Genomic DNA, 25,494 nt, shown 5'->3' on the forward strand with positions numbered 1-25,494 from the left:
GTAGGTAACCGTAGAATGCTCTGTGGATGCATCCAAAACAGATCCCTATTTCCTATATAGTGCACTACTTTTGAGGAGGAGAATATAGTGACAGCTGTTGTGATTGTTTTGAAAGGGAGGGGCACCATCTCCTTTCGACCGCAACTTTGGGACAAAGATCTCGGCCAAAGCCATGCTATGGCTCACCAAGAAAATGAACGAGACCTTCAGACAAGGTACAGTAGTAAAGACTGTAGTCATGCCAGTAGACTCCTAGTCCTCAGAGAAGATTGTGATCGTGATGCAGCACCTTTACCTGGATCTGTCATGGAGTCTTTCAATAACTTTTTGAGTGTTTTAGGTAGAGGTCGACCGATTATGATTTTTCAATGCCGATACCGATACCGATTATTGGAGGACCAAAAAAGCCGATACCGATTAATTGGACGATTTAAAAAAAAATAATAATAATAATAATAATAAAATAAAATAATAATAAATAAAAATGTAATAATGACAATTACAACAATACTGAATGAACACTTATTTTAACTTAATATAATACATCAATAAAATCAATTTAGCCTCAAATAAATAATGAAACATGTTCAATTTAGTTTAAATAATGCAAAAACTAAGTGTTGGAGAAGATAGTAAAAGTGCAATATGTGCCATGTAAGAAAGCTAACGTTTAAGTTCCTTGCTCAGAACATGAGAACATATGAAAGCTGGTGGTTAATTTTAACATGAGTCTTCAATATTCCCAGGTCAGAAGTTTTAGGTTGTAGTTATTATAGGAATTATAGGACTATTTCTCTCTATACCATTTGTATTTCATTAACCTTTGACTATTGGATGTTCTTATAGGCACTTTAGTATTGCCAGTGTAACAGTATAGCTTCCATCCCTCTCCTCGCTCCTACCTGGGCTCGAACCAGGAACACAACAACAACAGCCACCCTCGAAGCAGCGTTACCCATGCAGAGCAAGGGGAATAACTACTCCAAGTCTCAGAGCGAGTGACGTTTGAAACGCTATTAGCTTGCACCCCGCTAACTAGCTAGCCATTTCATATCGGTTACACCAGCCTAATCTCGGGAGTTGATAGGCTTGAAGCACAGGGAAGAGCTTCTGGCAAAACGCAGGAAAGTGCTGTTTGAAGGAATGCTTACGAGCCTGCTGGTGCCTACCACCGCTCAGTCAGACTGCTCTATCAAATCATAGACTTAGTTATAACATAATAACACATAGAAATACGAGCCGTAGGTCATTAATATGGTAGAATCCGGAAACTATCATCTCGAAAACAAGACGTTTATTCTTTCAGTGAAATACGGAACCGTTCCAAATTTTATCAAACGGGTGGCATCCATAAGTCTAAATATGCCTGTTACATTGCACAACCTTCAATGTTATGTCATAATTACTTAAAATTCTGGCAAATTAGGCGGCCCAAACTGTTGCATATACACTGACTCTGCGTGCAATGAACGCAAGAGAAGTGACACAATTTCACCTGGTTAATATTGCCTGCTAACCTGGATTTCTTTTAGCTAAATATGCAGGTTTAAAAATATATACTTCTGTGTATTGATTTTAAGAAAGGCATTGATGTTTATGGTTAGGTACACATTGGAGCAACGATACGCACCGTATCGATTATATGCAACGCAAGACACGCTAGATAAACTAGTAATATCATCAACCATGTGTAGTTAACTAGTGATTATGATTGATTGATTGATTGTTTTTTAGAAGATAAGTTTAATGCCAGCTAGCAACTTACCTTGGCTTACTGCATTTGTGTAATAGGCAGGCTCCTCGTGGAGTGCAATGTAATCAGGTGGTTAGAGCGTTGGACTAGTTAACTGTAAGGTTGCAAGATTGAATCCCCCGAGCTGACAAGGTAAAAATCTGTCGTTCTGCCCCTGAACGAGGCAGTTAACCCACCGTTCCTAGGCCGTCATTGAAAATAAGAATGTGTTCTTAACTGACTTGCCTAGTTAAATAAAGATTAAATAAAGGTGTAAAAAAAAAATAATAATCGGCCAATTCGGTGTCCAAAAATACTGATTTCCGATTGTTATGAAAACTTGAAATCGGCCCTAATTAATCGTCCATTCCGATTAATCGGTCGACCTCTAGTTTTATGTAGTTTTGTTCACAATGCATCCATCACACAGCAGATTTTCAAATTCCTTCCAGTTTCATTTGCGTATTTGTTATTTTATATAATGTGTAAGGGCTATGTTGAACACTTTGCATGATGAAATTGCAAGTAACTATTCCATAATATATGAAAGGGACAATTGCGCTTATACTGCACTATAAGTGCATACCACATCATGTAAATGTTTTAATATTACTTATTTACTAAGTAAATAAATAGTAAAATAAGTACTATACTAGTTTCTTGATTAAGGCTAACGTTAAAACATTACATTCTTCTTTGTTTTTTTGTCTATTTGTTGTGCACATGGATGACATAAGATGAAGGTAAATGACTTTATTAATTGACTCTGGCTCCATGACCATCTATTTCAAGGGATCTAGTTCCATGTCCCTTTACCCATCATGCCCGTGTAGTGTTACGTGTCTCAAATAGAGTTTAGTTGGTGTTTGTAGCAGTGCTACTGTTAAAGAAAGCTAGAGCAGATATTATATTTTGATATAATACCTGGATCTGTGTACTTTTCTTTGTTCACGGTTTGCTCTTATTCAGCACACTGTTGCAAGACTCCTAGATGGTTCACTCTGTCAAACCTAAATTAGAACAGTATTCCCCTTTCCCATTCAAACATTATCCTAGATCCATGTAGACAATTGTAGGAAGTTGACTTACCAACCATTAACATAATAATTTACTGGAAACTTAGACCATAACCGTGAAGTGGCATATAAACCATGGATGAGTGTGTGACTGCTGACTGTTGTTGTTTTGTAGGGAGAGTGTTTGCCAACACAGAAGACACGTGCTGTCTGTTGGGGATGCGTCGCAGGGCCCTGGTCTTCCAGCCCGTCGTACAGCTGAAGGATGAAACTGACTTTGTGTAGGTCACTGTACAGCACCCCCTGACAGTAACACCTACACCTTAAGTCCCACTTGAAATGTCCCTTATGTGTTTTTACATGAACATCTAAAATAATCAATCCCAGTGTAGTTCTGTAGTTACAGTTCAAGTCGGAAGTTTACATACACTTAGGTTGTAGTCATTGAAACTCGTTTTTCAACCACTCCACAAATGTCTTGTTAACAAACTATAGTTTTGGCAAGTCGGTTAGGACATCTACTTTGTACATGATACAAGTAATTTTTCCAACAATTGTTTGCAGAAAGATTATTTCACCTATAATTCACTGTATCACAATTCCAGTGGGTCAGAAGTTTACATACACTATGTTTACTGTGCCTTAAACAGCTTGGAAAATTCCAGAAAATTATGTTTTGGCTTTAGAAGCTTCTGATAGGCTAATTGTCATCATTTGAGTCAATTGGAGGTGTACCTGTGGATGTATTTCAAGGCCTTCCCTCAAACTCAGTGCCTCTTTGCTTGACATCATGGGAAAATCAAAAGAAATCAGCCAAGACCTCAGAAAATATTGTAGACCTCCACAAGTCTGGTTCATCCTTGGGAGCAATTTCTGAACGCCTGAAGGTATCACGTTCATCTGTACAAACAATAGTACGCAAGTATAAACACCATGGACCCACACAGCCGTCATACCGTTCAGGAAGGAGACTCGTTCTGTCTCCTAGAGATGAACGTACTTTTGTGTGAAAAGTGCAAATCAATCCCAGAACAGCAGCAAAGAACCTTGTAAAGATGCTGGAGGAAACAGATACAAAAGTATCTATATCCACAGTAAAACAAGTCCTATATCGACATAACTTGAAAGGCCGCTCAGCAAGAAACAAGCCACTGCTCCAAAACCGCCATAAAAAAGCCAGACTACGGTTTGCAACTGCACATGGGGACAAAGATCGTACCTTTTGGAGAAATGTCCTCTGGGCGGATGAAACAAAAATAAAACTGTTTGGCCATAATTACCATTGTTATGTTTGGAGGAAAAAGGGGGAAGCTTGCAAGCCGAAGAACACCATCCCAACCGTGAAGCACGGGGGTGGCAGCATCATGTTGTGAGGGTGCTTTGCTGCAGGAGGAACTGGTGCACTTCACAAAATAGGTGGCATCACGAGGAAGGAAAATGATGTCGATATATTGAAGCAAAATCTCAAGACATCAGTCAGGTTGTTAAAGCTTGGTCACAAATGGGTCTTCCAAATGTACAATGACCCCAAGCATACTTCCAACAAAGGACAACGAAGTCAAGGTATTGGAGTGGCCATCACAAAGCCCTGACCTCAATCCTATAGAAAATGTGTGGGCAGAACTGAAAAAGCGTGTGCAAGCAAGGAGGCCTACAAACCTGACTCAGTTACACCAGCTCTGTCAGGAGAAATGGGACAAAATTCACCCAACTTATTGTGGGAAGCATGTGGAAGGCTACCCGAAACTTTTGACCCAAGTTAAACAATTTAAAGGCAATGCTACCAAGTACTAATTGAGTGTATGTAAACTTCTGACCCACTGGGAATGTGATGAAATAAATAAAAGCTGAAATAAAAAATTCTCTCTACTATTATTCTGACATTTCACATTCTTAAAATAATGTGGTGATCCTAACTGACCTAAGACATGGAATTTTTACTAGGATTAAATGTCAGGAATTGTGAAAAACTGAGTTTAAATGTATTTGGCTAAGGTGTATGTAAACTTTTGACTTCAGCTGTACAATCTCTCCCTCTGTCCATCTCCTTGCAGCCACAGGATCCCTAAGGAACAGTGGTGGCTGAAGCTCCGCCCCCTGATGAAGATCCTGGCCAAGTACAAGACCAGCTATGACGTGTCCGACTCTGGCCAGCTGGAGCACGTGGTCCGCAACATCATGCCCAAGGAGTCGGACCCCTCCGGTGCCATGTGAGCATCTGTTGTCATAGGTCATAGGTCTGTCTGATTGTCCCCTTTAGACCTGGGGGCTGTCTGCGTAAAAGAGTACCAACTAGCAACAACCAATAGCAGCGTAAGAGTCCTCTGTTGGTCAGTCATCAGTCACATTGTTTATTTTTCTGTCTGTCTTTCATTCGTCCCCATTGTAAAAGTCCCTCCTTTTTTGTTTTATTTACAAACCGGCATATACAGTAGGACTAGGAATGTCTGTCTGTCACCATTGAGAGCTCTCCAGCCTAACTCCAGTGCTTCTGTCTGTTTTCACACTGACCCGCCTGCTCCAACAACCCATACCCCCTCAGACCACTGGCAATTTCTATTTCTAACTCAGTCGTCGTGTCTGTCCCTTGCCCTGTCAGTCACTGTGGCTGTGTCGTCAATCAGTGACCCTTTTTGTTGAACTGTACTTTCTCCTTCCTCCTCTGACACCCTGATGTCTGTTCCCAAGACTAACCAGTCTGAGAATATGTAACACCATACGGTAGTTCTGCCAGTGTGAAGTTACTGGCCATATTTACGTACCTGTAAGACTGAATGAAATACAATGCTGATATTGCCTGTGGGTTTCACATCACAAATGTTTTGTTTTTGTTTTAACTTCATGTTAATTTGCTTGAAACATGGATATATTATACAACTACTATTTAGACACTACTTAAAGTAGGAGTCAAATGTAATGCACCATTAATTTAAATGTGTACGGCCAATATTTCCCACACAATAAACATTATTAAACATGAAAATACAAAGGAACTGAAGTCGTTGCATTTATTGTATTAATGGTCACATACTTGTGTATTTACTCAAACATACTAAAAAGTCATTTTAAAAGCCTTATGCAATGGGTTTCATTATACCTTCCTGGGCCTGTATTAATATAGTATCTCAGAGTAGGAGTGCTGATCTAGGATCAGGTTCTCCTTGTTCATGTAATCTATTCATTATTATCTAAAAGACAAAACTGATCCTAGATTAGAACTCCTACTCTGAGACTCTTTATGAATAAGGCCCTGATGATGAATCGGTAAGATCCCATATGCATTAGATGCGTCATTGGTTTTTATTTTCTTTGCCACCTGATGGCAGCAAAGTACTGTCTCTGTTCACTATAATATTACCTGCAGTGTAGCCGAGGCTACATTTTCCAACTAGGCGTTTTCCAACAAGCTCCCTACAATTTCTACCTATTCCATTCAGAACCATTTCAGAGCATGGGCTCTTGTAAAAAAATATTTTAAAAAAGACATATGGAAGCCTGTGCCTGAACTTGTGTGTCCACATAGCCACCATAATAATGAATTTATCTTTTAATTTAAAGGGAATTTCAATTTCCCTGAGGTGTATTAAATGTGTATACATGTAACAGGGTTATTTTTTTCACACCTAAATGGATTTGCTTTGCTAATCATAAGCAGTAATGTGAGCGTGTATGCAGAGGGCTAAGACCACTGCAAAGTGACAGTCAGCAACACGAAATATGAATTCTACTCATAAAAGTTCCCCATAACCACCATCTTTATTCCCTTGGGAATCAGCTTTAACTCAAACCAATATGATACATATTAGTATAAGTCACTATAGTATAAGTCACTCATGCTTTCTAACAAAAGCGTTCTCTTTTTCATCATCATATTGTTTTCCTCACCTTCAGTGAGCAGGGCTTGGGGTGGAGGGAGGTATTATTCTCCCATTGCTTCTCTGACCCTCCCGCAGCACGAAATTAGCAACTCCAATAATTTGAGTTGATTTAAGAATGCAGAGGGAGAGCCTGTGGGGTCATATGCACATAGGTAATCAATAGTCATTACCTTTCATTTCTCCCCTCTTTCTGTTGTAAAATCACACACACACACACACATACACACACACACACCTGATCTCATCGGGCTGATTAAAGGTTGCAAATGAAGGGTCCTCTCTCTGGTTATGTATCAAAGCCGCAACTTTGTCTTCATTTAATGTTGCATTCTCTTTAACCAAGGGCCCAATTACAAGATGGGACACTGAATCACTGAAATGGGCTGCTATGTTGACCTTTACTAGATTAAAAGCATGTTCTCCTCTTTAAGTTCATACACTTGAATTTAAGGGATAATGAGGAATATTGGCAGAAAATTCTTCTAGCTGTAAATGGTGAATAAAGTCCACCCACCATGGGGCTAAAATAGATTACTTTAAAAGGTATTGTGATTACAAGAGTAACGACAGCCAATAAATCTTTGCTTGTGTTATTAAAAAAACTATATTTTCCTTTCAGATAAATCATGTATAAGTGACACGGGAAAGATTAATATTTAAAAATACTAGCATAGCTAATACATTGCAGCACAAATATCTGCCACATGAAGGAAAATGCATATTGCCTATAGCTGTAGCTGTGGAAATGGATTGTAAATACGAGTACAATTCCTCCGTTCTCTGGATCCATGCAGGATTGGAATAGTGATACTACTGTGATGCAGGTTGATTTAGAACTACACAGCTCTCGTTCTCAGACCCAGTTGAACGATATATTGAACATGTTGCAAAGCACAGAGAAGTGTAGTGTTGGCTTAGGCAGGTGCAGTGAGTTGAACCTCGTTTGAGTATTTTTACAATTTACTGAATGAGTGGATACTGGAGACTGGTCACTGGTCATCACACTTGGCTATTAGGGCCTCCATGAGGGCATGAAAAGCTGTAATTTTACATTGGTCTCTATGTTGTTTAACCTGCTATCTGTCCACTCATCCCTAACATATTCATTACTCCATTCTGTGGCATTTGCCTCAGAAGTGATATGAGAAATCTACATGGAAAAGCAATTTTCTTTCATTTCTCTCACACACACTTCAGTGGCATCGGACAGATATAAGGAATTGTATTGGAGCCGCTAATGATGTTCGCTCTGCATCATTTAAAATGTTAATCTTTTGAAGAAAGCGACTTGCAGTTTGTGTCTTTATTTACTCGTCTGTATGTGACAGATAGAGAGAACAGAGTAGATGATATTGACGGTGGCGGTGTATTGCTGTATTTAATGAAAGGAGAGGAGCTTTAGTTGGCAGTCAGCTCAGAGACTGCAGCTGTCCTTTGATGTATTGGAGTTAATATCATCCTGACATTTCTCAGGACAGATTTTCATCGCAGGATCATCTATACTTTTGGACCTGTATGATAAATGATTCAGGACATTCATTTTCCTCTCTGTCTCATCTCTCCTCTCCTCTGTGTGAAGAATCAAAACTATGTGTGTGTGTGTGGGCGAGTGTGTGGGCCAGTGTGAGTGTGTGCGTGGGCACGTATACGTCCCGCATGTCTGTGTGTGTGGGTAGGTGCATGACTTTGCGTGTGCGTCTGTGAGAGAGAGAGAGCGAGACCCGGTGCGGCATGCGATGAGGAATAGAAGGCAGTATTAATGGAATTGACATTAATTTGACAGAGTGCTCGCTAACATGTGAAGTCACTCGCAGTTCATAAGAATAATATTAACTTGCCATTAGTATGCCAAGCGGCTGTCAAGCTTACCAGACGCCAGGCATTTTGGGAAGTCAGAGCCATGGCCCTGTTTCATTCTGGGGTTATGAGTGCATCCTAAAGCTATGCACAACAAGAAAACCCTCATTCCACTCACAGTCCCAGACGTAAATAGCCCACATTGTGAAAAGATGACAAAGATCCTGCTCTGGTATTGTAACCAATGGATGTATTGCAACACTGATACCCTCTGACCAACAGCATTCTCTGAATAGCTAAAAGCATTTGTGAAAGGGTATTGATTAGGCAACAGGTTTAAGACCAAAACTAGGGCGGAATCAAGTTTTAATGTCATGTGCACAAGTACGTGACAATGCAGTAATCAATATCAGTGTACACTGAACAAAAATATAAACGCAACATGTAAAGTGTTGGTCACATGTTTCATGACCTGGAATAAAATCCGTGAAATGTTCCATACTCACAAAACATGTATTTCTCTCAAATTTTGTGCACAAGTTTGTTTATATCACTGTTTGTGAGTATTTCTCCTTTGCCAAGATAATCCATCCACCTAACAGGTGTGGCATATCACGAAGCTGATTAAACAGCATGATCATTACAGAGGTTCACCTTGTGCTGGGGACAATAAAAGGCTACTTTAAAATATGCATTTTCATCGCACATCACAATGCCATAGATGTCACAAGTTTTGAGGGAGCGGGCAATTGGCATGCTGACTGCAGGAATGTCCAACAGAGCTGGGGAGTATTTCTGTATGTAATAAAGCCCTTTTGTGCGGAAAAATGTATTCTGATTGGTTGGGCCTGGCTCCCCAGTGGGTGGGCCTCTGCTCTCCCAGGCCCACCCATGACTGCACCCCTGCCCAGCCGTGAAATCCATAGAGTGGGCCTCATTTATTCATTTCAATTGACTGATTTCGTTATATGAACTGTAACTCAGTAAAATCTTTGAAATTGTTGCATGTTCCATTTAGATTTTTGTTCAGTATAGTACTAAAAATAACATACACTCTTAGAAAAAGAGTTCCAAAAGGGTTCTTTGCATTGGGATAGGGTTATACCAAGAACCATTTTGATCAGAATAATCCTTTTTGGAAGACAAGGGTTCTTGTAAGGCAAAGGGTTCTACCTAGAACCTTTAACATCCTAAGAACCGTTTTTGGAAGAACTGGTTATTTGATGATTATTTGGAAGGCAAGAATGCTTATTTGGAAGGCAAGAAGGGTTCTACAAAGAACCATATAATATTTCCCAGCATGCTCTAGATTTTCAGAATTTTTCGTTTTACTGTAATATTTGTGTTTTTGCATTTACATTGATTGGTTAATACATTTTATGCTACACAAAGATAAATAACCTACAGTTTTCTGAACTAATCCAATCTGTTGACTATATTGCACCCATTACTGAGATGGTTGTTCCAGTTTTGATGATTGAGGCAGTCTCAGTGTTCTATCTTCCCTACCCTGGCAGTCATACTGAATGCAGGTTGCAGGTAATTTACAAATCCACTTGTTGGAATTGTAATAGGAATTACACATCACTTTGCAAGCCAGCATAATGTGACTTGCAGGCCTGATGTGGCATGTAGACCAGGAGATTCCTAACACCACTCTGTTAGGGTATACTGTAACTAGGCCCTCAAAGAAATTCCTTGTGATATATATATACTGTATTCTCATAGATTATACAATTTTAAAAGCAAATAAGGCTGGTGGAACCGTTCCTAGAGGGTTCTTGGCAGAACCCTCTGCAAAGGGTTCTACCCAGCACCAAAAAGGGTTTCTCTATGGGGACAAACCGAGGAATCATATATGGTTCTACTTAGCACCTTTTGTTTCTAAGAGTGTAAGGTAGAAGAACAAAACATGAGAAATAAAAATAAGAAATAATAAGAACTATATACAGTGTCAGTTCCAGTACCATATTTACAATGTGCAGGGATACTGGAGTGATGGAGGTAGATATGTATAGGGGTAAGGTGACTACAGTAGGCATCAGGATATATGATAAACACAGTAGCAGCAGCGTATATGATGATTGTATGTGAGTGTGTGCGTGTGTGTAGAGTCAGTATATATGTGTGTGAGTGTTATTTGTGTGTGAGCAAATGAAATGTTTGTGTTGGAATGTCAGTGCGTGTGAGTGTGTAGAGTCCTGTGAGTGTGCATAAAGACTGTGCAAAAATAAAATACAAGGGTCAACTCAGATAATCCGTGTAGCCATTCTGTTAGCTATTTAGCAGGCTTATGGCTTGGGGATAGAAGCTGTTCAGGAGCCTGTTGGTGTCAGACTTTATGCACCGGAACCGCTTGCCGTGTGGAAGCAGTCCGCACCACCCTCTGTAGCACCATGCGATTGAGGGTGGTGCTGTGGCCATACCAAGCAGTGATGCAGCTAGTCAAGATGCTCTCAACGGTGCAGCTGCACAAATTCCCTTGACTTGCAAAAGGCTTCAAGTCACACACACACACACAAAGTACACACACACACAATGACAATGTTGAGAGCAGACTTGAATCATGAGCGTTGGGTGTTACAGCCAAATGCTATTAAAGGCCTCCCCCATTAACACTAATCAAAAACCACTTTAGTTGATAAGAACCCTGAGGTGGCCCACTACCTAGTGGCCACATCCTTCTTCTGCTAATATTGACCAGCCACAAACAAGCTGCCAGTACTAACCAGCACCAGGGTGATAAAGAGATGGAAGGGCTTCTAATTGTCCATGAAAAGGCAGTTCCTCTCCACTGCAGGTCGTTGGATGGTGTGGATCATGGTGATTTGTCTCTCTGGTAGAAAGGGGACTCATTGGGGCTGCTGGGCTCTCTCTCCATACAATATGGATTCGGCATGGCTGAACTGCTCATGAAAGATGCAGTTATGCAGATGTGGTTTGGAGTGAATGAATGCCACCCATAGGGGGCTGGTGTGTCGACGCGGGAGGGAGGGAGGCTGGTCCTACTGTACTGTACCATTGTGTGTGACCTACAGAACCCAGCTAGCACATTTGATTCCTTGGAAGTTGTGGGAAAGTATGTTTTTGGTTTCACACTGTTGGTGGGAATGAAGCCATACATTTCCTGACCGGTAATAGTTTTTTAAACATTCTGAAAACAAGCGAAAATTTCACCTGTTCTGGATATGTTTATTTTTAGGTTGCACGGAGGTTTTGAGAACATTTTACTCTGGTTCCTTGAAGTTTTCCTGGGAGGTTTTATTAACACTGAGAACAGAAATTATAGGTTATTTGAAGGTTTTTAAATAACTTCCTTAAAACCTTCACTGAATGTTTCAATAAGACTTTTAATAACATTGCTAGCCTGTTTTGGGTATAAACAATTCAATTCCAAGCACCGATAGGACACATGGAAATTAATTTCCATAAGCATTAATCATGCAAACACATTTATTTTTTATTGTGACACGACATCAGTAATATTCAAACCTATAATCTTCTGTTCTCTATTCATGAAATGAGTCCACTGCGCCAAAGCTGTTAATTTTAGTCTATTCAAACAGACACCATTTCAAAGGAAACAAGCATTCATTAAGATCAGTTACGGCCAATTAGTGGACACCTGAACACACTAAAGTAACAAGTTAGAAGATGGAGAGAGTTTTGTTGATGATGAGAATGGAATGTTTATGTTTTTAAGTAACATTTGTAGAGCGTTCTCTGAACATTACTAAAGTTTTCTTGTGGTTTTTCTGGAAAGTTTTCTTAACATTCTCAGAAAAATGTGAGAACATGACTTGAAATAGAACCACGAGGAAACCTGTAGGAAATATTATGCTGAAGTACTGAAATTCCCACTGAAGAATGTTGTTTCTTAACGTTCTCTGAACTATTTGAGAACATTCCCAATGTAAAACAAGTTGGAGAACATTCCTAGTCAATACAAATGTAAATGAAATGTAACCATGTTTGAACATTTAGGAAATGTTCTGTTAAAGTATTGAAATACTAAGAAACATTTTTGCTTTTTTGTCAAGTTCTATAAATGTGCTGAGAATGTTCCAAAGCCAAGCAACTATCCTTCACCATTCCCAGAATTTTGTGGGAAAGTTGTATGCTAAATAACCATGGGACAGCCAGGCTCTCAAGAAGCTCTAAGAAACATATGGTTCTCAGAAATGTATATGCTAGCTGGGAAGGCTTCAGAGCCAGCAGCAGCAATGACATAACAAACAATGTGTATATATGCCCAACATTTCAGAGAAAGACAGAGACAGGGAACACAGAGTGCCCAATAACTCAATGAGACAGAGACAGAGGAAACTGCCCAGCTAGCACATAACGTTCTGAGAACCATATGTTTCTTAGAGCTTGGTGAGAGCGTGGTTGTCCTATGGTTATTTTGCATACAACCTTCCCACAACTTTCTGGGAATGGTGCAAGATCGTTGCTTGGCTTCAGAACATTCTCAGCACATTTAACGAAATTGAGAAAAAACATTATTTTATTTCTATTTCATTACTTTAACAGAACGTTTCCTAAATCTTCAAACATGGTTGCATTTCATTTCAATTTTGGTAATGTTCTAGGAACGTTCTTCAACTGGTTTGACATTGGGAATGTTCTCAAATAGTTGTTCTACTGTGGGAATTTCAGTACTTCAGCATAGGTTTCCTCGTGGTTCTATTTAAAGTAATGTTCTCACTGTCACGGTTCTCTAAAGTAGAACCCAGAAGCAGACCAGGACAAGGAGAGTAAGACGAAGGTGAGTATTTATTTACAAGTTTAAATGTAGTGATAGAAAAATCCAAGTAGCGGAGCGGGCAGCGGAGGTGAGTTGATGGAATTGAGTAAGCAGATCCAAGGAAGTAACTGAAGTCACCGACGACCAGGTAGGGATGGGATGAGTGTTCCGGGTGAATGACTGTAGACAGAAAAAACGGAGGTAAGTTCAAGGCAAGCAAGACGTACAAAACAACAAAACAAACTCTATCAAACTGGAGGCTGATACGCTGGCACAACATACTGTTCATGGCTAACGATCCGGCAGGGAATGGATGTCAGGTCAGCGCTTATGAAGTGGAGGGGTGATGATCAGGACCAGGTGTGCAGATAGCTGATGGGATACAGGTGCGGGTACTCAGAGATCCTCCAACTAGCTACGTCGCCCGGCAACCAGACAGGGTGCGTTCCAGGACACCGGAAAAAACACTCCAGGACAGAACACAGGCAAAAACAGACTCAGGAAGCGGGATTCGTGACACTCACATTTTTCGGAGAACGTTAAGAAACATTTCTATAAAAATCAAAAGCAAACTTTAGTAACGTTCAGAGAACGTTCTAAGAATATTATTTAACATTTACAGTGGGGCAAAAAAGTATTTAGTCAGCCACCAATTGTGCAAGTTCTCCCACTTAACTATGACAGACAAAGTGAGAAAACAAATCCAGAAAGTCACATTGTAGGATTTTTAATGAATTTATTTGCAAATTATGGTGGAAAATAAGTATTTGGTCACCTACAAACAAGCAAGTTTCTGGCTCTCACAGACCTGTAACTTCTTCTTTAAGAGGCTCCTCTGTCCTCCACTCTACCTGTATTAATGGCACCTGTTTGAACTGTTATCAGTATAAAAAGACACCTGTCCACAACCTCAAACAGTCACACTCAAACTCCACTATGGCCAAGACCAAAGAGCTGTCAAAGGACACCAGAAACAAAATTGTAGACCTGCACCAGGCTGGGAAGACTGAATCTGCAATAGTAAGCAGCTTGGTTTGAAGAAATCAACTGTGGGAGCAATTATTAGGAAATGGAAGACATACAAGACCACTGATAATCTCCCTCAATCTGGGGCTCCACGCAAGATCTCACCCCTGGGGTCAAAATGATCACAGAAGACGGTGAGCAAAAATCCCAGAACCACACGGGGGGACCTAGTGAATGACCTGCAGAGAGCTGGGACCAAAGTAACAAAGCATACCATCAGTAACACACTACGCCGCCAGGGACTCATCCTGCAGTGCCAGACGTGTCCCCTGCTTAAGCCAGTACATGTCCAGTTCCGTCTGAAGTTTGCTAGAGAGCATTTGGATGATCCAGAAGAAGAGGGGAGATGTCATATGGTCAGATGAAACCAAAATAAACTTTTTGGTAAAAACTCAACTCGTGTTTGGAGGACAAAGAATGCTGAGTTGCATCCAAAGAACACCATACCTACTGTGAAGCATGGGGTAGAAACATCATGCTTTGGGGCTGTTTTTCTGCAAAGACCAGGACGACTGATCCGTGTAAAGGAAAGAAGAATGGGGCCATGTATCGTGAGATTTGAGTGAAAACCTCCTTCCATCAGCAAGGGCATTGAAGATGAAACGTGGCTGGGTCTTTCAGCATGACAATGATCCCAAACACACCGCCCGGGCAACGAAGGAGTGGTTCGTAAGAAGCATTTCAAGGTCCTGGAGTGGCCTAGCCAGTCTCCAGATCTCAACCCCAAGAAAATCTTTGGAGGGAGTTGAAAGTCTGTGTTGCCCCAGCAACAGCCCCAAAACATCACTGCTCTAGGGGAGATCTGCATGGAGGAATGTGCCAAAATACCAGCAACAGTGTGTGAAAACCTTGTGAAGACTTACAGAAAACATTTGACCTCTGTCATTGCCAACAAAGGGTATATAACAAAGTATTGAGATAAACTTTTGTTATTGACCAAATACTTATTTTCCACTATAATTTGCAAATAAATTCATAAAAAATCCTACAATGTGATTTTCTGGATTTTTTCCCCCTCATTTTGTCTGTCATAGTTGAAGTGTACCTATGATGAAAATTACAGGCCTCTCTCATCTTTTTAAGTGGGAGAACAAGCACAATTGGTGGCTGACTAAATACGTTTTTTGCCCCACTGTACCACAGCATCAACAAAACTCTCTCTATCCTCTAACTTGTTAAGTGTGTTGGCCACGCCCACTAATTGGCCACACCTGATCATAATTAGCACTTGTTTACTTTGAAATAGGGAATGTTTGAATAGACTAAAATTAACAGATTTGTATGAATAAAAAAAACATGGCATGCTACAGTAGCTCCATCCTGGCGGTGCAGTGGACTAATTCCATGGATAGAGAACAGAAGATCATAGGTTTGAATCTCACTGACGCCGTGCCACAATAAAACAATGAATGTGTTTGCATGAGTAATGCCTAAGCAAATTAATATTAATGTGTCCTGTCTGTGCTTAGAAGTCAAACAGTTAGCCTACTGTAAGCTAGCAGTGTTATTTAATGTGTTATTGAAAATATTCTCCAAAACGTTATTTAAATACCTTCAAATAACATATAATTTCCCTTCTCACAAAGTTAATAAAACCTCCCAGGAAAACTTTCAGGGAACCATTTTAAAAAGTTCTCAGAAATGTTGACTTCCGTTCTCAGAACGTTTAAAAAACATTATGTTTTACCGGTCAGGAAGCGTAGGGCTTTGTTCTCAGAACCAATGGGAAACCAAAAACGTACATTCCCACAACTTCGATCCCAGAACCAATGGGAAACCAAGAATTTAAGTTCCCACAACTTCCAAGGAACCAAATGTGCTAGCTGGGTGGTGCCTTTATTACACTTAGGGACAGTTTCCTGGACCCAGATTGCAATAGCCTGTACCTGCTCAGTGGGACATCACCATTGAAAGCAGGGGTTGGAACAATATATATATATTTTTTCGTTCCACTGTTCTGACAGGCAAAATAAAGTTCTGAACCGATTCAAACCCCCCAAAAGTACTGTTTTTTATCGTTCCTTTCTGTTCCTTTTTAAACCTTTGAAATGGTCAATTATCTAGCATCTAGCTCGATATTAAATTACTTCACCAATCAGAGCAGATAGATCAGCTTGCTATGGAGTGGGCAAGCTATAGTTGTTTGCGTTACGGAAAGACAAGTGTAGGGCTGAAAATGAATGCCCTGAAAGTTATTAACTGGTTCCCATGCTTTTAAATCAAAGGTTCTGTTCCGGAACAGTATAGATCACTGTCATACCCTCTTATGATTCTATTCCAAGAAAATGTTAGTTATTTTCAATTTTTCAGTTCTGTTCCCTGATCCTGTTCCAACCCCTGATTGAAAGTACTTTTTGGTGCATAACTAGGCTCAAACTTTGTCCGGAATTTTTTTAAACTCTATCCAGATGAACATACAAAACAACCACATGAATAGTTTACATTTTGGACCAGAGGTCAACATCAGACTGCATGATGATTGCATGCAGTTCTGTTCTGTATGATGAATCTAATTCAACGCTAGAAAAGGAGAGGATCATGTTGCAAAACACTAACCACATTATGGTGGTCCACATTTACATCCGTCATACATACTGTACATAATTTCATTTATTGTTTCCAATTTCATTTCCTAAATATTCATGGGTAGGAGCTTGGGGCAAAGTTGTTCGTATTTGGTGGATCAAACCCCTCGTTTTCTTGCATCTGGTTTAGTCCGGACCTCGTTCTTTTTTCCTTTCTTCCTTTTTTAATGAGATCAATAGCAAAATACTACCCAGCGTTCTGTTATACCCCGTCATCCTAAATTAAAGAATGAATTCAAGGTTTGATACAAAAGAAGATGAAGGCATATTTGAACATTCAAAGAGAGGGAGACAGTCTACTAGCAGCATTCCCAAAATTATTTTTCATCTCCAGGGTTCATGCATATTTAATAGGTAGCGGTAGAATATCACAGGGTAATACAATCCCACCATGCATTGAGTCGAGAGGGAGATGGGGGAAAAAAACTTCTGCGATCGTTGTCATGAGCAATAATTCTCTGCAGAGCTGGGAAACAAAATAGCCAGAATGCTTTGATGAGGAAAAAAGAGAGTGGTAGGATACAGTGGAGGTTAAATACTGAAGAGGACTGGTCCCTTGGATGCTCTCTTTGTTCAGTTGAGACCAGCTCAGAGGCAAAAGGGCATACATTGATTAGTGAGTGACACTAGTTGACAAGCCCAGTGGACACCGTCCCAGGAGTTTATCTCTCTCCCTGCTGCCCCTAACCGTGTAAACACATCACAGAATCAGTATGCACACACAAACACACACACACGCAGCACACACCTCAGTTCTCTCACACACCACTGTCCCCTTAAAGATGTCCAGCTTTCAGAACAACAAACACATTCATTATTTCAATACGTTTACACAAGAATCCCGATTCTGATATTTTGCCCAATTATAGGCAAACGAGCTGATCTGATTGGTCAAATGAACAATTAGTGGGAAAAGGTCAGAATTGGGATGCATGTGTAAACACAACCTAATACGTTCTGTATCCACTATAGATAAGCATGAGCTGTAATGTAGGTGTGGCTATATAATAGTAAATCTGTATCCTAGAACTACCGGTATCTATTTACCCATTGTAGTTACCATGCTTATTAGGCATTCATCACACGTGTGTAAAATGAGCCATGAAACAGCGTTGTCATGCTGAACAGAATTTTAATTACAGATCGTCTCCTCCCTTCCTTTAGAGTACGCTCCAATTGGTCTGAAATAACAGCAGAAAAGCCTTTCTGAAGGGAGAGACAGTGCCATTAACATTAGCTATCAGGAGTGATATAAAAGCTATATCAGAGAATAATTAACACAGGCAGCAAAGCTACCATTTAAACCAGCTTAAAAAAAGAAAAGCAAAAACCTAATCAATTCCTAGCAGGGGAATATCCAGTTTGGAATATTAAGACAGGGAGGGAAATTAAAAAGGAAAACATATTTTTTAAAAGCGTCCGTTCATTTGCATTTAACATGTGGGTTTTTAATTGAAATCGGTTGGATAATTAGGGTGTAGTTTGAGGAGATGGTGTTTGGTTGGAGCCCTTAGAACATGTCAACCCAGCAAATGAGTGAAGGGGCCTCTCTCTCTGTCTCTCTCTGTCTCTCTCTGTCTCTCTCTGTCTCTCTCTGTCCTTCTCTCTCTCTCTCTCTCTCTCTCTCTCTCTCTCTCTCTCTCTCATATCTCCCCATCCACATAACCCAGTGGACTTTGATTTTCTGCAGGATTTGAAGCCAAGGCTAAATAGGCTGATCTAAATAAACCCGTTGATTAGCCGACCCTCCCATCCTCCTCACCTCCACCCGTCCACCCCCACGCAGAGATCATTGACAGGAGACCTCCACTAACAATAACTCATTTGGACCTGGGCCGCTTTTATTTTGACGCTTGATACCTGCTTGTTTTATATCCTGACAGCTAAATTGAGTCGTAAAGACTTGTAAAAATAACGATGGTCCAGAGTCCTGTTCGACAGTTCAAGCCACCCATTTTTATTTTTCCATAGGTCCCCCGTGGGCTGTTAGCTGGCGCATTAAGGCCCTGACACGTTAACACGTGTGAAGATATTTACGGGAGGCTGACCTCGACCCTAGCTGGCTGGTTTTGTAGTTCAGTCGGTGGTGGTGGTGTCAAAGAGTGCTAAAATGTAATTATTCCCCAATCATTCACAGTGACCTGTCCATAATCCAGAGGTATGCTGGATCATAGAAATAAAATCACTAGAACGTGAATTGCTATTCAAGTCAATGTGCTGTGATAGGTGGACCAATTTCAGTTTTTTTTTAACCATTTACCATTCTAGTAATTCTATTTCCATGTATCATCTACACCATCTGATGTGTGGGCTCTGTTTACCCAGGGTGGATATTCCTCTAGGGAGACGGACTGTAAGGAATGCCAATATGAACTGACTCCTCTTCAATGGCTGCTCGGGTTAGGTCCCTGTGTGAAAACATTCGATAAATCCCAAATCAAATAGAATTTTATTTGTCACATCCATAAACAACAGGTGTAGACTACCAATGAAATGCTTACTTACACCAGCAATGCAGAGAGAAAAATACAAGATAGAAACAATTACAAGAGGAGTAAATATACAATGAGTAACAATAACTTGGCTATATACACTGGATACCAGTACCGAGTCCATGTGCAAGGTTATGAGGTAATTGAGGAAAATATGACAAAGTAAATCATTCCTTTCGTATTCTCTCACAGGGTTACTCGTTAACTCTCTGTATAAATCCCAAAAGGCACCCTATACCCTATATAGTGAGTGCACTACTGTTTAAAAGTAGTGCACCATATAGGGGATAGGGTGCCATTTGGAATATAGGCTCTGGAACCCCCAGTATCAGCACCATTGATTGGGCAGACAAGCAGTTAAAGCATATTTAACAAAGCACTAAAGGGGAGTGCTGTAACACACTGTAACGAATCGGCACCCCTATTCATTGATTAATTAGGCGTACCTCATAAATCACATCCCATTGGGCGGTAGCGGTGCTAGCATTACTGTAGCTAATTTCCCCCCAACATCAGACACCCCCTAACTTCGGACACTCTCTAGCGGTTGGAGGTTTAAATCACCTGGAGCTCAACATTTAAATGGCCTAGAAAACATTTTGCGACTAAAGACAACATTCTAGCTAGCTGACCACCAATTTTCATTGCAGTTTATGTAAGTTAAGTTAGGTTTGGAGAGTTTTCAAAAAAGTTATATATATTCACATTTTGTGGGACATGCTGCATAGTGTAAAATTCGACTGCACGACAGACCACACATAATTTAATATGCAACTTCTACCTAAATTATTCATACTCATTTATATGTTAGTATTAAACTTTGATCTACTTTCTCAAAACATAAGATTAATCTGTAAAACAAATAATGAGACATAATTTAGTTACAACACTGAAGAAGATGTTGGTGAAGAACCAAGGAGGGCACACCAGGATACGCAATGAAAAATTGACAGGCAAGTCGTTTTTTTAGCCTACAAGTCAAGTCAACTGTCTAGTAAACACTTCAGATATGAGGTTGGTGTTTCTTTTTTGAACAAAATTAAACAGATATATCTTGTATATCTTTTTTGCAAAACCGCTTATCAAAAAGCTGATTGGAGGAGTATTTCCAATGATACGTCAAACATGCTAATTGCTAACACGTTAGCTAACATTTTTACAACAATAATGATCACAAAACATTGATAGCTTGATCACAAGATAACACTGTGGAAGGTAATATAGTTAAACGCTGTTGAATATGCCGATAATACTGGGTGCTACGCTATGGTATTGTGGTATTAGATTAGATATTAGACAGTTGTACTAATCTCATTAAGGTATTTTTAAGTCATATTCTTTAAAATCACTGGGTAAACTTCAATGGTTAAATGTACTTGAAACATGACAGACTGTAGTATTTAAGATGGTGAAATGGTCTGGTAGCATGACTCTGGCTAGAGAGTTAAAATGAAGGGGTATTTTGAGTGGTTGAAAAGACTGGACATCTTACAGACTGTGGTTTTAAAGATGAACACTACAGTACAGTCTGATCTGTATGACATGACTCTCTGGCGAGTTCCTGCCGGCTATCTCTACCCTTATGGAAAAACCACATGAATTTCACGTGAACACATGTGATGTGGTTGAATAAATGTTAAATAAATGTGACAACAGGGATGCAAAATTTCCACATGTGATACCATAACACTACACGTGACAACATTTGAGCACGTGAAAACACAAGTGTCAAATGTAATTTAGAATATTTTACTTTGAAAGGCATAATTGAAATGAATTCAATTTAAACAGTCATGGTCCCCTGCAGGTTTTGTCTAGCTCCTGGTTTGTTTCAGGGACTGTCATGATCGCTGGAATCATTATCGGACCAAACTGCAGCGCGATATGGTTTCCACGTAATATTTATTTGAAAACGCACAAAACAACAAAGAAAGAACGAAACAAACAACGAACCGCCGTGACTACAGCAGTGCTACGTGCCCTAACTCTAAACAATATCCCATAAAACACAGGTGGAAAAAATGCTACTTAAATATGATCACCAATTAGAGACAACGATAGCCAGCTGCTTTAATTGGGAATCATACCAAACACCAACATAGAAAAACTCAACTAGAACCCCACATAGAAAATAATAACTAGAAAACCCCCCAGTCATGCCCTGACCTACTATACCATATAAAAACAAAGGCTCTCAATGGTCAGGGTGTGACAGTACCCCCCCCCCCCCCCCCCCAAAGGTGCGGACTCCGGCCGCAAAACCTGAAATAAAGGGGGAGGGTAGGGAGGTTATTAGTGTCGGTGGTGGCTCTGGTGCAGGTCGTGGCCCCCACTCAGCTCGCGGATCCGCCAGCATCGGGGGAACCCGCTCAACCCGCTCATCCCGGGTTGAACACTGTGCCTGGACTGGACCTCGGTATCAAGGAAGGCTCCTGCCATGGAGTGGGACTGGACACCAGATCCAGACTGGACATCAGTGCAGAGGAAGGCTCCTGCCACGGAGCAGGACTGGACGCCGTATCTGGACTGAGCACAGGCGCAGGAGAAGGCTCCGGCCATGGAGCTGAACTGGACGCCGTGCCTGGACTGAGCACCGGCGCAGGAGAAGGCTCCGGCCATGGAGCTGGACTGGACGCCGTGCCTGGACTGAGCACCGGCGCAGGAGAAGGCTCCGGCCATGGAGCTGAACTGGACGCCGTGCCTGGACTAGCACCGGCGCAGGAGAAGGCTCCGGCCATGGAGCTGGACTGGACGCCGTGCCTGGACTGGGCATCGGCGCAGGGGAAGGCTCCGGCCATGGAGCTGGACTGGACGCCGTGCCTGGACTGGGCATCGGCGCAGGGGAAGGCTCCGGCCATGGAGCTGGACTGGACACTGTGTCTGGATTCGTTAAATGAAGAGTTAATGCGCTGCACACTTTTTTTAATAGCATAATTTGTTATATTTGGGCTTGGGGAGGGTATCAAGTCAGTTCGAGTGAAAAGGTTCAAGTCCAAGTTAAGTCACGAGTCATTGGTGTTAAAGTCAAAGTCGAGTTGCAAGTCTTCATATTTGTGACTCGAGTCTGACTCGAGTCCAAGTCATGTGACTTGAGTCCACACCTCTGCTCTTTACAGTGCAGTTCTTGAATGTCACAAATTATAACAAAGATTGCAGAACTGACAACGGCAACCTTCATCAACATAACAATAACACCACTTAAACTGGTACAACATTTCAACTGACAGGTGGCACAAATACAACATATTTTAGACCGTGCCCCTAAATATGCTAATGAGCCTACCTCTTGCTGCATTCGTTACCAAGTGGGAATTTACCACATACGACTGGGAAACATGCTGACTTCTGCTGACATTACTCCCACATGCTGACCTTTGAGGTCACCTACAGTAGGAAGGCTATACTTTCAGTTTATGGTTGACACAGCTTATTGGCCATTAGCAAATTGTCATTTCCCAATGATTTCAAAGCACGTGAATGCATCCAACTTGTATTTATGACTTGACAACTGGTAAATTTCGACCTCCCACATGGTTACGAACACAGCTTTATATTTTATATATTGGGTAGAAAAATGTACCATTATACTAAATTATCCGTACCCTGTACCTCTGAAGATACCTTGTGTACCTTTGACCTTTTTGTACACCAGGGAACAACACTGTACAGTAGCCATACTCTTACAGTAGCCATACTCTTATTTTTGAGTGTGTGGATATACACTCACCGGCCAGTTTATTAGGGTACATCTAGTACTGGGTTGGACCCCCCTTTGCCTCCAGAACAGCCGGATGTTGGTCCATGCTGACGTGATGGCATCACGCAATTGATGCATATTTGACAGCGGTACATTCATGCTGCGAACAGCCTGTTCCATCTCATACCACAGATGCTCTATTCTATTGGGTTGAGGTCTGGGGACTGTGCAGGCCGCCCAAGTAAAATGAACTCGCTGTCATGTTCCAGGCTTTGTTTTTCCATTCCTCAATTGTCCAGGGTTGGTGATCGTGTGCCTACTGGTGCTGCTTCTTCTTGTTTCTAGCTGATAGGAGTGGAACCCGGTGTGCTGCAATAGCCCATCCGTGACAAGGATCGGCGAGTTGTGAGTTCCGAGATGTCATTCTGCACACCACTGCTTTACTAAGCTGTTATTTGTCTGTTTGTGGCCCGCCTGTTAGCATGCATGATTGTTGCCATTCTCCTTCCACCTCTGTCATCAACAAGCTGTTTTCGCCCACAGGACTGACGCTGACTGGATGTTTTGAGTTTGTTGCACCATTCTCTGTAAACCCTAGACATTGTTTCTGAGATACTGGAATGTGATATGTAATCTACACCTCGATAAGACTGATAGTAATCCTCAAGATTTTCTTTAATGATTTTCAATTTAAGTGTCATTATTTCTGTATAGCCTACACTTTCTCCTTCTGAAATTTGAACGCTAGTAGGATGGGTGTAGTATTCGTGACGTCGATTTGACTGCTCTAATGCAGTTATAGCTCCGACACCGCCAAAAGAACAGCTATGTGGGTGTTGGTTATCGCTGTGCAGTGCTATCTGCACTGCTATTTTAGTTATCAGTTGTTCTGACTATTCTCTCATTATTGATTTAATTAACTTACTTCAGCAATTTGAGGGTATTCTGTATAGTCTGTTGGTGAGGCATATTATTCTGTTTTAATGTTACTCCTGAATCACTCTGATAAATATAATGGTTTTCTTGAATGTATTTTTAACAGAGATTTACTTTGATGTCCAAAGTGTAGAATTACAGGTGAAATCAGTTACTGACAGACATGGTGGCGTAGCAGGAAGATCAGAATGCCGTGACCCAAGAGTTTGAGAGTTCAAATCCTAAGAAAGGACACGTTGAGTAATATTTACTGTACAAATAAACGTACACAATTTAGTCATGTGTGCCAAATATGTAAGTTAAAAGCACTGTGTGTATCATAGAGACACATTTTTGTTTGCAGGGCATCACCTGTGAAATCTCATGTGAAAATGTGAATCCACATGTGAAAAGTTATGTGAAGTCTTCCAAAAACACAAGGTTTCAGATGATTTCACATATGAAAATCCACATCATCACATGTGAAGTGTTCCAAAAACACGTGTGCAAAACCTCTGGAAATGTCACGTGAAATCTTGTGATTTTCCACATGTGAAATCATGGTTTTCGGTAAGGGTACTCTCCAGTTCTCCTGGGATTAAGATCCGCTCTGTGTGTCTGTCTGCCTGTAATAAGCAGTGTGTGTGTGTGTGTGTGTCCTTGCAGCCAGCCAGGTAACATTACCAGTCCATCTCCTTCAGGGATCAGCCATGTGTAAAGGACTACACTGCACTCAGTGGCTGGTTAAAAGCCTCACCTGCTATTGATGTCATCCTGGCTGTTTGTCGTTTGCTTACTCATCTGCAATAAGCCTGTTAAATTAAACCAACTAGAGAGATGTTTCTCACACGCACACACACACACAGGAACAACAAGACACAAAAAAAGACAAATCTTTGCAATTCTCTGCCCAAATGCTGTTAAAAAGTGAATAGGTGCTATAATAGAGCAGTGAGCACAATAAGACAAAATATTGTGGTTGTATTAAATTCATCCCAGGTTGTGAAACTCATCCTGCCATGTCTAGGAGAATAAAGGGTAATAACAGGAATTTGTGGAACACAATTGAAAGGGCTCGTAAAATGTTTGGGGTACTTCAAATCATTCATTTAATCTAGCAGTAACTCTTTTTATTCTCATGTTTCCATGGAAACTAGTCAAGATGGGGCACGGGAGATGAGGGGGTGGGTGGGGGGGGGGGGGCGGGAGGGGGGGGGGGGGGGGGGAAAAAGGGAGGGGGGGGGGGGGGGGGGGTGCAGTAGGACCAACTAACAGAACGAAAAAAAGGTGGGAAAAACTCTAACAATCAAACAAACTCTATATAGCACTCTATCTATCTAGCACACTCTCATATCCAATCAGCCTCGTCCTTGAAAAGCCTGCCTCCCTCACAACGAAGGTATTTATCATTGGCCATTAATTACCATCCAATTAACTATTCCCTTTGTGGAACCATTGTAATTCTGCACAGTGTCGAGTTCCCTTTCAGCCAACCCAGCAGGCAGCCTGACACCTAAATGTGTTTCGGCTTAGACCAAAAAGAAGGGAGAAGGGGAACGTTTTTTTCTCGTTTTTTTCAACAAAGCTTTAGTCTGCTTAGTAATGTAAT

The 25,494-nt window shown here is 41.0% G+C and overlaps 1 protein-coding gene and 1 long non-coding RNA gene across 6 annotated transcripts in view; one reads left to right on the top strand and one right to left on the bottom strand.

The window, feature by feature from the left end:
• pfkpa (phosphofructokinase, platelet a) overlaps positions 1 to 5,465 on the top strand; it is a 30,085-nt gene extending 24,620 nt beyond the window's left edge. For all 5 annotated transcript variants that reach the window (XM_024000248.2, XM_024000246.2, XM_070446704.1 and 2 more), the window contains 3 exons: positions 116 to 215; positions 2,924 to 3,029; positions 4,803 to 5,465. In XM_024000248.2, coding sequence (XP_023856016.1) covers positions 116 to 215; positions 2,924 to 3,029; positions 4,803 to 4,962 — 366 coding nt within the window. In that variant the 3' untranslated portion in view covers positions 4,963 to 5,465. The remainder of the gene's footprint in view (positions 1 to 115; positions 216 to 2,923; positions 3,030 to 4,802) is intronic.
• Positions 5,466 to 13,181: 7,716 nt separating this feature from the next.
• Positions 13,182 to 13,680, bottom strand: LOC139028624 (uncharacterized). The gene is made up of 2 exons (XR_011480821.1): positions 13,453 to 13,680; positions 13,182 to 13,350 (listed from the first exon to the last, which is right to left on the bottom strand). It is a non-coding gene; the product is annotated as an uncharacterized lncRNA (long non-coding RNA).
• Positions 13,681 to 25,494: the final 11,814 nt, after the last annotated feature.

Source organism: Salvelinus sp. IW2-2015, linkage group LG14 (assembly GCF_002910315.2).
Source record: "Salvelinus sp. IW2-2015 linkage group LG14, ASM291031v2, whole genome shotgun sequence".
Taxonomy (NCBI): domain Eukaryota; kingdom Metazoa; phylum Chordata; class Actinopteri; order Salmoniformes; family Salmonidae; genus Salvelinus; species Salvelinus sp. IW2-2015.